The 12,470-nt window shown below is 35.8% G+C and overlaps 2 protein-coding genes across 2 annotated transcripts; one reads left to right on the top strand and one right to left on the bottom strand.

The window, feature by feature from the left end:
• Positions 1–705: 705 nt before the first annotated feature.
• On the top strand, positions 706–7,030 carry LOC145574288 (protein TRIGALACTOSYLDIACYLGLYCEROL 3, chloroplastic-like). The gene is made up of 10 exons (XM_081632040.1): positions 706–1,537; positions 2,030–2,158; positions 2,263–2,358; positions 2,451–2,534; positions 2,636–2,697; positions 2,798–2,873; positions 3,008–3,115; positions 6,186–6,361; positions 6,444–6,528; positions 6,709–7,030. The coding sequence occupies exons 1-10, from the start codon at positions 1,346–1,348 to the stop codon at positions 6,745–6,747; spliced, it is 1,047 nt and encodes a 348-aa protein (XP_081488166.1). The 5' UTR covers positions 706–1,345; the 3' UTR covers positions 6,748–7,030.
• A 555-nt stretch (positions 7,031–7,585) lies between these two features.
• Positions 7,586–10,560, bottom strand: LOC145574287 (receptor-like protein CLAVATA2). The gene has a single exon (XM_081632039.1). The coding sequence runs from the start codon at positions 10,016–10,018 to the stop codon at positions 7,811–7,813; it is 2,208 nt and encodes a 735-aa protein (XP_081488165.1). The 5' UTR covers positions 10,019–10,560; the 3' UTR covers positions 7,586–7,810.
• Between the last annotated feature and the right edge of the window lie 1,910 nt (positions 10,561–12,470).

Below are 12,470 nucleotides of genomic sequence, written 5' to 3'. Positions count from 1 at the left end.
TACATATACATATACATATACATATATATATATATATATATATATATATATATATATATATATATATATATATATATATATATATATATATATATATATATATATAAACCACCACCCTCTCTCCTCCTCCTCCCCATCTTCCTCCTTATTTCTCCCATGGCATCAGCCCCCGCCCACCGGACCTGCTGTCCAATCCCGGCCCCCATTTTCGGCGACCTCCTCCACCGCCAGACAACCCTCCCTTTTGCCCTAATCACCGCCCGACAACCACCTCCTTGATTTAGAAAATTAAACCCTAGAAAATAGATTTGGGGGCCGGGTTTTTAATTTTGTGCATTTTGCTTGCAATTGATGCTTGTTTTGGGTTTGATTATGTATGTATGTGATGGTAGGGTGATTTAAAATCAAATTGCAATCAATTTGGACTTGATTTGAGCATGTTTGAGTAAATAAGAGCCAAAAACTCGAAGGGGTGGTGGTCGCCAACGGGTATTAAGGGGAAAGGTTGGGTCAACCGGCGATGGAGGAAAGTCGCCGGAGGTGCCAGGATTTGGGCGGCGGTCCGATGGTGAGGGGGTTGCTTCCAAGGGAGGGGGAAAGGGAAGAAGAAGGGGAATGGGTGGTTGGTTGGTGGTTGAGGTGGTGGTTTTTTTTTTTTAAGTAATCTAATTATCAACTAATTGGATGGGTTAGAGGTTAATTAGTTAAAACGGGAGAAAATTAGAGTCTATAATTAGGTTAAGGAAATACATTTCCTCTCGCAAAAATAATAAACTTGGTGTTTTTTTTTTTTCACCAAAAAACTTTTAAAAGATTTTTTTTTTCGCAAAATGGTGCTTTTAAAGGCTTTTTTTTTGACAAGTTTTTATTATTAATTTTGTTTTTTTATTATTTATTTATTTTTTTTTTTAAAAAAATGGTATTCTTGTTTGTTTTTAAGACTAGTACTGTGGGTGTACTTCCTAGTTCCTACCCTCCCCATTTTCCAGTTTTCTGGGACTCCAAATCACTCTTAAATCCTCCACTTTAATCTCTCCCAAAAATCAATTGCATAATCTTACATTTTGACCCCAATTATCATCACAAAATTCCCAATTACTCCTCAAATTTTCAGGGATTTCATCAATACCCTGAATCCTCTCTCTTCTTTTTAGGGTTCTATTGATTTGCTAGTTAATCTGTATTCTATCCTGTTATTTCCATACCCTATTCCAAATTTCAGCTACCCAAAACATAAATTTCCCCCCTTTCAATCGAAATCTAATCCAATTGTATTGAATTTCCCTTAAAATTGCTTAAAAACCCTTTTCTTAAATACACCCGATTATATTGGATTTGATCAAAAATGCTGTCTACATCGAGCTCATATATGTTTCCTGTACCTTCATATAATTTGTATACTCGTTCTACTATATTTTCTGGTACTATTGTTTCCAATATATCCAATTCTTGGGGTTTTAAGCAGAGGAAAATCATTTGTTCTTGTATGACACCTTCAAGAAATGTGAACGAGGGTTTTTCCCCTTTTAAATTGAGTGTAAGTGCTTTTATTTTGATGCAAGTTATTGATTTTGTAGTTAGCTATCATTATATCAATTGTGTTTTGGATTAATGATTGTATATATGTAATTATGGTTGTGATTTGATGTCTTTGTCTTTTTACATTTGTCTTTCAGTCCTATTTGCAATTTGCATTTACATGGTATTTGCAAAGGGCAATGATGTAGACGGGATTTGATCCGAGGTCTTGGTCACTTTATCGGATAGGCTAGTAATCTAAATTTGCAATTACATTGTGCATCCCTTTATTTCTGTTCTGTTGTTAAGAATTCCCTCTCAATCTTTGTTTTTTATACTTTTCTTGTTTTTGCTTGTTAGTTACTTTGATAACTCTGGTTTAGTTGTTTTTGTATTAAGTATTTATTTACTTCAGTTTCCAGTAAAGAATTTATTGATTCCTTTTATGCTCTTTGTAATTTTTTTTGCTGGGTTGTAAACTTGGTTGTGTCTGCTCTTTTCTTGGTATTAGGATTCTTCTGATATGAAGATTATTAACTCAATTGATGAACCCGAGGATGATTCGGATGTGCTTATCGAGTGTAGAGATGTGTACAAGTCATTTGGAGAAAAACACATTCTAAGAGGTGTAAGCTTCAAGGTGCAAATTCATTTTCTCCATATTCTTTTTCGTGTGGGGGAAGAGTGTACTACTTTTTGATTCCATTCCTAAAAATGTTTCTTGATCATTACAACTGCTTGTAGATCAGACACGGGGAAGCAGTTGGAATAATTGGACCTTCTGGTACTGGAAAATCCACCATATTAAAAATTATTGCTGGACTTCTTGCTCCAGACAAGGTAAACAATCTTGCTGGGATCCTTTTGTACTTGCTCACTAGCCTTATAAATTTAACTCAAATATCTGAGTACTGACGTACTGTGATAAACAGGGTGAGGTCTATATTCGAGGGAAAAAGAGAGAAGGATTGATCAGTGATGAGGAAGTCTCAATATCTGGCCTTCGTATTGGCTTGGTAATTGTACATTATTATTAATTACGAAGTATTATTCATTGGAGCAGCTGTATAATGCATATGGATGCTCATTTTTGTACTGCTTGATTGACATTTGACAGGTCTTTCAAAGTGCTGCATTATTTGACTCTTTAAGCGTGCGTGAAAATGTTGGTTTCCTTTTGTAAGAGGCTCCTCTCCTCATCAGTTATTTCTTTTGAGAATTTCTTATGGGTTTGATACAATTGCTTACCCACTTTTTACATTTACCCACGGTGAATTAGATATGAAAATTCTAGTATGCCGGATGATAAAATTTCTGAGCTGGTAACTGAAACTTTAGCCGCAGTAGGACTGAAGGTATGTATTAATAATACAAAGAGTAATCTCCTTTTTCAAGAGTCTTTATGGCCATGACAAGCTTGTTCATGTCACTAATTGCTAGTTGGGTGAGGTGATTCTGAGATATACTGAAAAATATTGCTTATGTGCAGGATGTTGAGGATCGGTTACCTTCTGAGTTATCGGGAGGGATGAAAAAACGAGTTGCCTTGGCTCGTTCTATCATATGTGATGTCACAAAAGAAACTGTAGAACCTGAGGTATGTATAATACCCTATGAGTAAACCTTTCACAGGTCCCAATATAATTGGAAGCATGCCATTTAATATCATACTGCTATACTGAATTATATAACATTATCAGTAATGTCTATCACTAATAAGTTCATTAATATTTCTTGAATTTTTTCCGTATTCTTATGGCTGTAAGATCCTATGAATGTACTTGATGTGATATGATGTTTTAGAATTATCCTGTCTTTATGTTTTTCTAGGTTTTTTTTTTTTTTTTTTTTTTTAATTCTTTATGACCATCCAAGATAGAACTGCCCAAATACTGAGAATACTGTTGCGATGGGGCCATAGATTCACTATAGTTCTATTAATCCCTTTGCGGTTTGCAATACAATGGAATTCTCAGGACTGTTTATCAGAACTGGTTTTATTATTTTTAGTATATTGCTGAAAATTTTTATATTGTCCACTTAGCTTGCCCTCTTACAGGCTAATGAACCCAAACTCTTTTCTTCTCTATTCAGTCTCTTTGATACAATACACCCATCTACATATGGTTTCTCTTCTGTCTCAAGCTCAAAATTTCAGGAAGGATTTAGTATAGTCTGCTGTAAGAAGGATTAATTAGGAAAACAGAAGTATAAAAGAGGCTTATGTTGAGATGGAGGCGTGAGAACACCTTAAGTTGGAATGTAGGACATTGAGAATAAGATTGGGTAGAATTGATTTTGTTGGTTTGGGCATGTAAGTTGGACCAAAATATGCGCCGGTAAGGAAAATAGAGATTTGGTATCATGGGAATCTTGAAAGAAGTCGTGGGAGATAAAAAAAAATGAGTTGGATGTAGGAGTTAGGAATGATATGAAGAAATTAGCCTTACATGAGCTTATATCAGAACCTGGAGGGAGAGGATCTTTGTTGATGACTACAAGTAATAAATTCTTGGTTAATGTAGCCATCCGGCCTAACCTCATCATTGGGATTCAGGTTCTGATATTGTTGTTGCTTGTTTAGTATAGTCTGCTCTGCTGGGACATGGCTTGGAAGTTGAAACGTTACCCAGCTGTTACCTACAACTGTTGGTTAAGTTTCCTTACAAATTTCTTGAAATTGTTTTAAAACTCACATGCTCTTCTCCCTATTTGTATGTGCTGCTTTATCAATGTTCTATTTACTACTACTTGTACCATTGTACGTGCTCATTTGTCAACACTATCAAATGTCAAGCCTTGGGTTGTGCTGATCCAGTGGCTCCCATCCCTTATTCACTTCATGTTAAGCATCCTTAGTACTTGATGTCATGTCTGTGTCTTATATACTTATTAATAATAATGTATATGCATGTATGGATATAGGAGCTTTACATGCTTCTTTTTACACATTTTTTTGTCCTGATTTTCAAGTTTTTAGTACATGGTAATAATAAGCTGTATCTGCCTTTATGTGCTACATTTTAGTCCCATCCCTCACTCGAATTTTCTAGAGGCCTCCTTGGGGTTAAATGGCAGTTATGTGTGGCGTAGTATCTGGAGTGCAAAAGCTCTTGTTAAGGAGGGGATTATTTGGAGAGTAGGTGATGGGAAATCAATCGATATATATGATGACCCGTGGGTGGCGGACGAGAATGGGAAGTTCATTCTTTCTTCGAGAGTGGACGGCCTCAAGCTAGTAAGTGATTTGATTGACATTCAATGTAATAACTGGAACTATGAGTTGCTTACTGCCAATTTCAATGCTCGTGATGTGGCTTGCATTATGCAAATTCCGATTAGCATCAGATATCCTAAAGATCAATACACTTGGGCTTTTTCAAGTGATGGTGTGTACTCAGTAAAGACGGCATACTTGCTAGGGAAATCTTGTAATCTTGATGGATTTCATGAGGTCTGGGCTGAAATATGGAAACTTGAGACAATTCCGAAAGTGAAGCATTTTCTTTGGTGAGCATGTACCAACTCTCTTCCCACGCGTGAGCTGCTCCGCTTTAGACACATGTCTGATACTGACTTGTGCCCCTGGTGTTCGAATGTGTGTGAGACTAAAGGCCATGCCTTTTTCTCGTGCAATGCTGTAAGTGACCTTTGGAGAGAACTAAATTGTGAGCCTCTTGTTCCTACTGATGCAAATGAGGAATTTAAGAGCATGCTTGTGCGTTGGTCCAAGCTTGATGCAAAACTTTGCTTGCGAGGTGTAAATCTTTTGTGGTATATATGGGGAAGAAGGAATGACAAGGTATTTAATGCCAAAGAAGTGCCGCACCCAGTTGTGAAAGAAAGAGTTCTAAGACTCTCTGAAGACTGCCTTAAGTACATGAAAAAGATTTATGGGGTAGGTGGCGTGCGTAAGTGCAAAAGCTCGAAGGTTTGGAGGCCTCCACCTGCTGACTTCATTAAGGTGAACTGCGATGCATCTCTTTGTGATGAAGGGTGGGTGGGGCTTGGTGCTGTGGCTCGAAATGCTAGTGGTGAGGTCATTTTTGCAGGTGTGAGAAGAACAAGGGGTGGCTGGCCCCCTGAAATTGCTGAATGTAAAGCAGTGTTGCTTGGACTGAAGCTGGCGCGTAGGTATGGTGTGAAGAAGATTATTGTTGAATCAGACAGCCAAGTTGTAGTCAAGCGTCTCATGAAGACTGTGACTTACTTCTCGGATCTCGACTCTATTCTTGATGATGTTATGTTTTGTTGCAAGGACTTTGATTTTGTTAATTGGTCTCATGTTTGTAGGGATGGGAACTTTGTCGCCCATCATCTAGCTAGATTAGTACCGTTTGGCCTTGAGCAAGTGTGGGAATTCCACTGTCCTCCCTCCATTGCTCCGTATGTACTCATGGACAATTTTTCCAAATCTTAATTAATGGTACTTCTAGCGTGTTTCAAAAAAAAAAAACCTAGATTTTAGCAAAAATGCTTCTATGTGATGGGATTTCACATCAGGTAGTTTGTTTATGTTGACCAGCTTTGTTTGCCAAGCATGCAATGTCAATTCTAGTATTATATATTTTCTTCTTTTTCATCACTTGAAGTCAGTTGTATTAGCGCGAATAGAAAATTGCCATTTCTTTGGCTAAGTAGTTGCTTTGTTTCTTTTTTTGGGGCAGGTGCTTTTGTATGATGAACCAACAGCTGGACTTGATCCAATTGCATCAACTGTTGTTGAAGACCTGATCCGTTCTGTTCATATTAAAGGTGAAGAGGCTGTTGGATTGGCTGGGAAGGCTGCATCATATATAGTTGTAACTCACCAACATAGTACTATCCAAAGAGCAGTTGATAGGTAAATGTCTTTTTCAAACAAATATAATGCATGTGATTAGAGTTTCAATTCATCGTATCTCTGATAATCTTTAGTGATCCAGGCTGATTTTCTTATACGAGGGGAAAATTGTTTGGGAAGGACTGACACATGAATTTACTTCCTCAACTAGCCCCATTGTTCAGCAGGTATTTACCATGGCTATAGTTTGAAATTTATAGTATTTCAGTGTCTTACTCATCTACTGCAGTTGAGATGAGTGAGACTGATAACTACTACGAAGCAAAGTATTTGCAATGGCAAGTTCATGTGTCAGCTAGATTGTACATTGCTTAAATAATACATTAATTTTGTTGCTGCTTGTCCAGTTTGCATCAGGGAGTTTGGAAGGACCGATCAAATATTAGCAAAGGCTTTTTGGAAAACACAAATTTGTTACAAGGAATGTCAAATCATAAAAAAAAGGGTGTTGTCTGTTAGAGAAGATGCTGCCATTGTGTGATTGGTCTGTATAAGATGGGGTGCTCTACAAATAGAACAGTGCAAGGTAACCTGAATTCTTGGAAATGAGAATGGACTGAAGATTGCTTGAAGTCTCGCTCCTATTTTTAAAGATGCTACCTTTACACAGCTTTGGTAATCAACATGAAGGATTGGAATCAAAGTCAAGAATAATGTAGTTTCTTGTTCCTTTGGGTAGCCATGCTTGCAATCAAGTCATATGTGCCTGTTCCTGTGATCTGCATATATTACTGGTCACACAATCTCATTCTTTTGTCAATTTGAATGTTAATTTTTGGGCTATTTAGGGGGGTGGGTGGCATTGTAGGGAAGCATTAGGCTTGTAGTCTAGGAAGTAGGAACTGATTTAGCTTCCTTGAGTTACCTACTTACCTTAGCCCCTGATGTCTTGAATCTCTCAGCAATTAAGCCTCCTAATAATTCAGTAATCTTCAGAATGTATGCAATTTTGCAAAAGCTCAAAGAGTGTAAATTTACAGGTTTATCAGTCATGAGATACAAGTAATACTCCTTTTGTCCCTCGACATGCCGCATTTCTGTTCTAAGTTGTCCTGAACTAAGTTTACTTTCTGGATTTGGTAAGTCAATTTCCAATGTTCTTCAAAAAAAAAAAAAAAAAAAAAGTTAATTTCCAATGTTACCTTCAATTTACGCTTTACTAGAAGTTCGGTAACAAATTTTTTTATTAAACTTCTTTATAAACCTAATCAAATGTAGCATATACTGCAATGGTGCATATTAACTAGAGGGAATACCATTGTCCATTTGTCTCATCATCCAGTGTACACAAAGAGACTTTCAAACATGGTAATTCAAGTTGAAGTTAAAGTTAGCTTAAAGCTATAACTGTACCAATAAAAACATGACTTGCTTTCCTCCCTGGAGGACAAATCAAAGTCATATGAGACCAAACAGATATACAAAAGTTTTGTTCTCTGTACAATGCACCTAAATTTTTGACCTAAGAATATAGTTTCTTGATCGGGGCCAACAAAAGAGAGCGATCAGGGTTGCATAAAAGGTTACTGCAGCAGTTACACAAAAAATCCACACTGATATTGGCCCTTCCTCCATATCATCCCTGAACTTGTCTCCAGGAAGTGCAGGAATTCGTGGAGGTTGGCACTTTCCAGCAGATACCTCAATGCATAAAGCTGGATTTCCAGTAAATGCTTCGGGAAATCTCCAGTAACCCTGCTTCCTTGAAACAAATCCAGAGAGAGAATTGTAGGAAAAATTCAGCGATATTAGCTCTTGAAGGCTTGAAATATTGGCCAAAAGAGGGCCAGAAAGATAATTGTGAGACAGATCAATAGCCCTTAAATTCCACATCTTCTCTAAATCCACAGGAATCTGACCCACCAGAAGATTGTAGGACAAATTAAGATAATCCAAACCATGTAAAGTGAATAGACTCTCAGGTATCTCCCCATTCAGCTGATTATCTGACAGGTCAATTCCCACAGGTGAAAATAGACCATAAGCAAAACTCAGCTCATTTCGATCTATTACCATAACAGAAATTTGGATGATCTTACTTTTAACTGATACCAAACTCCCCTCAGTATTCATGCCACTCATAGCTGCATTGTTAAAACTCTTGCTGACGTTGAATGTACCATCAGGTATAAAGCCAGAAAATCTGTTCCCTGAAAGATCGATTGTTCTGATGAACGGGAATGTAAAGAGCCAATTAGGAAGAGTACCTTCAAACTTGTTTTGAGCAAGTGACAAAAACTTGAGATTCAACCATTTGTTCATTGCATCATTTAGAGGTCCAGAGAGACTGTTAGAGCTGAAATCCACTACTTCCAATGACCTGCATCCGGCTAAGGTTTGGGGTATTTGACCAGAGATCTTGTTGCTGCTAATATCTAGAATCTTCAAACTATTTAGTGCATCAAGCTCTGGTTGAATTTCACCAGAAAGACCGTTGTTGCTGAGTATCAATGCAAGAAGCTGGAAGCACCCGACAATGTTCAAAGGAATGGATCCTGTTAGAGAGTTGTATGAGAGGTCGATGACTTGGAGATACGTCAAATTCCCAATGCTCCCAGGAATAACCCCATTAAGTGAATTGTGAGAGAGAAACAATGCCTGTAGACTTTTCAACTCCGTGATTTTCAGAGGAATGTTACCAGAAAATTGGTTGTGTGACAGGTCAAGAACAAGAAGCCCCGACTTGTCTGTTGTCTCAGCAATTTTGCTAGGAAGAGGACCTGACAACTGATTGTGACTCAAGTCCAAAGCAAGAAGCTTATCCGAGAACACCAACATTGGCGAAATCCCATACTGCAACCCATTGTTGGACAGATTGAGCTGCCTCAAAGCTCGAAGTGAAGACATACAAGAAGGAATCCTTCCAACCAAAGAATTGTTTGCCAAGTTCAGTATGCTAAGTGATTGCACACAAGCATTAAAACAAGGCAATGTACCCGAAATACGATTAGAAGCTAGATTGAGGACCTCCAAAGATTGATGAAACCCATCAAGCTTCCCTGACAAACCATTCTCCGAAAGGTCCAAGTACTTGAGAGACTCCAACCGGAACAGACTTTCCGGTATCTCCCCTCCAAACGAATTCGACCCCAAATCAAGTCTTTCAAGAAACCTCGAAAAATTACCAACCCACATTGGCAATTTCCCTCCCAAATACCTATTACCATTCAATGTAAGCTCCCTCAAATGCTTCAACCTCCTCAATGAATCAGGAATTAACCCTCTAAGACCATTATGACTAAAATCAACTACCCTTAAACTCAAAACACTTCCCAAACAAGGTGGAATCACAGAAGTAAAATTATTATGAGACAAAACAAGGGTTTGAAGAGAAAATAGGTTGCATATACTATGACTAATACTCCCAGACAAGTTCATAGAGCTTAATTCCATAGAAATGACCCGACCGGTCCGGTTTTCACAGGTAATGCCGGTCCAATTGGAGCAATTGGACCCGACCCATGAAGCCAAACCCGGACCCGGGTCAATAATTTTTGGTTTGAACTCACTGAGTGTAGCTTTATCTTGTGGGTGAACATCAACAGCTGCAACTACACTAGGGTTTTCCAATATCAACAACATATACAACAAAAACGGCAAAAAAATCCTACAAAATTGGAAAAATCTGCAAAATTTTAAACCCTTTTTAGCTTCCATTAAAATGAACAAACTTGGAAGCTTAATGGGTCCCAAAAATTAAACAAAAAACCCAAAAAAAAAAAGACAAAAAACTAACAACCCATTTATTATAATCTTCAAACAAAGATAAAGATAAGGTCTTTGAGACTAAAAATTGAAACCCATTTAAAATTTTTGGTAAAAATGAAGTGGGTTTTTACCAGAAATAGGAGATGAGAAGAGAGAAAGAGAAGACCTGAAGAAGTAGCTGAACTGAGGTTGAAGCTGAAGCAGAGGAAGTGAAGAAAATGAAGCTCATGTGACGAGGAAGAGGAACAAACATTCTTCTTTGTTGTCTACTTTATTGAAATTGGCCATTTTCAACAACATAATTACTAAATTAGAGAGTATAATCAAATGTGTAACGGAAAATTAAGCTCAGTTTCCAAGAAAAGGAAAGTGTAAATTAATTAATGAGGGGGGAATTATGAGAAATTCTGGGCATTTATTAGTAGTGATTAATTAATAAAGGGTAGAGGTAATATTTAATGAATAGTGAAATATTCTTTCTTTCGGCAGCTTTGGCAATTGGGAGGGTCCCTTTTGTCTTTGCTTTGTTCTCTGTAAATTGGTTTTAGAGACTCTGAGTTGAGTGAGGTGTGTGAGTTGTAAGCCCCTCATCGGATGTGAAAATAAAAGTTGTGTGTAAAGAGCATCTTTTGCTTTCTTTACCCTCTGCGTGATGTTCACGCAGCTCGGATATGGATACCGTAATCTTACGAGTTAGCGATCCTCACATTATAAAAATTGTGACTCTATTTGTACTCTATGTTATGAACTTATGATTGTGTATTTTTTATAATCAACCAAGCATTTTCTAAGTCCTAGTATTCATTGTACTAATAGCGTTACGGAGTACTAATATAGAGTAAACTTAATTATTAGTAGAGTCATTACGGAGTATTCATTGTAAACAAAATTTATTGAAGAGTGCCTAATAACACAAAATGAGCTGTAGTATTCTAACGAGGATTTATGTAAAGTACTTTATTTCTCCTATAGAGAGGTAGAAAACATCTCAAAAGATTGAAATTTGTAATGACTAATGAGTAAGGGTCGGTTCAGTTCAGTTCAGTTTAGCTCCAATTAGTTTAGTTCAGTTCAGTTCCTAATTTCTTTTTTTTCATAAACAATTCATTTGAGCCTAGTTAAATTCACTCTAGTTCAGTTCAGTTCAGGCCCTAAGTAAGAATGAAGGATCAATTTGAAATAGTTTTGTGTTTATTTTAGTTTATAAAACATTACACTATTCTATTGTGTTTTTAGATCGACTATTATGAACTATTTTTAGATTTTATAATTCATGTGAAGTATATTTTTAAATGGTTGATCAGAGAGGGTGATACACTCCTTAAGTGTGGCTGACAATTAGCATGAAAGTGCATTGTTCATGAACCAATTACTTGGGGTAGTTATAAGAAACATACAGAGTTATTTATTTCAAAATTTTAATCAATCTGCCTAGGTCACTTCAATAGCTATATGTATCATCAAATTGATTTCATATGGGTTAAAAATAGGTTGATTACAAAATATAATGTACCATGATTATTTATGTATGAAGATCGATTTAGTTCTTAACTGAAATAGTAAATCGCTTAAATTTCATAATTTTATGCAAGGTATTAAGGAAACTAATGACAATGGAGAAAAATATAACATGGACTACAATTTAAGGGCCTGTTCTGATTGACTGAACTCAGCTGAACTGAACTGAGCTGAACTGAACTGAACTGAACTTATTAATTAGTGATTTTTAACTACGGATTAGTGATCTTTGATTATTTATTACTATACATATGTGTATATACAAATGTACAAATTAAAATATTTACGAAAAATATACTATATAATTATAATTATAAAATGTATGGAAAATATAATATAAAATGTATGAAAAATATATTAAAAACTTGAAACCTCTAAACATTTTAAACACATATACTATTTAATTTAAAAGTAAAATAGTATTAGGGCAAAAGAACACAAAACACTTACATGTATCTAACCCATTTAAACAAATTTTTAAAAAAATAATATTAAAAAAAAAAAAAAAAGAACCAACAAGAAAAGCTAAAATTTGCTACGGCCCAACACCCTAACCCACTCTCTTTTCCTTTAATTAATAACAAATCTTACAAATAAAGAATTAAAGATACTCTAACCCCAAATAAAGAGAAATATGTATCAAAAAAATAGAACCATTTGAACAATGAATTGTATCAATATTATTATTGTTATTATTATTATTATTATTAATTATTGATGATTATTATTATTATTTATTGATTATTATTATTATTATTGTTATTATTATTATTATTATTTATTGATGATTATTATTATTATTTATTGATTATTATTATTAGTATTATTATTTCAATTATTATTGTTGTTATTATTATTATTGTTGTTGTTGTTGTTGTTGTTG

This window comes from Chenopodium album, chromosome 13 (genome assembly GCF_948465745.1).
Source record: "Chenopodium album chromosome 13, dcCheAlbu1.1, whole genome shotgun sequence".
In the NCBI taxonomy this organism is placed as follows: domain Eukaryota; kingdom Viridiplantae; phylum Streptophyta; class Magnoliopsida; order Caryophyllales; family Amaranthaceae; genus Chenopodium; species Chenopodium album.
The sequence above is the reverse complement of the archived record's forward strand: the minus strand, read 5'-3'. Positions and strand labels throughout refer to the sequence as shown.

Coding starts and splice junctions, on each gene's coding strand:
- LOC145574288 (XM_081632040.1), top strand. CDS start 1,346: ATGCTGTCTACATCGAGCTCATATATGTTTCCTGTACCTTCATATAAT. Junction 2,159..2,262: donor TAAGAGGTGTAAGCTTCAAG/GTGCAAATTCAT, acceptor AACTGCTTGTAG/ATCAGACACGGGGAAGCAGT. Junction 2,874..3,007: donor TAGCCGCAGTAGGACTGAAG/GTATGTATTAAT, acceptor GCTTATGTGCAG/GATGTTGAGGATCGGTTACC.
- LOC145574287 (XM_081632039.1), bottom strand. CDS start 10,018: ATGGAAGCTAAAAAGGGTTTAAAATTTTGCAGATTTTTCCAATTTTGT.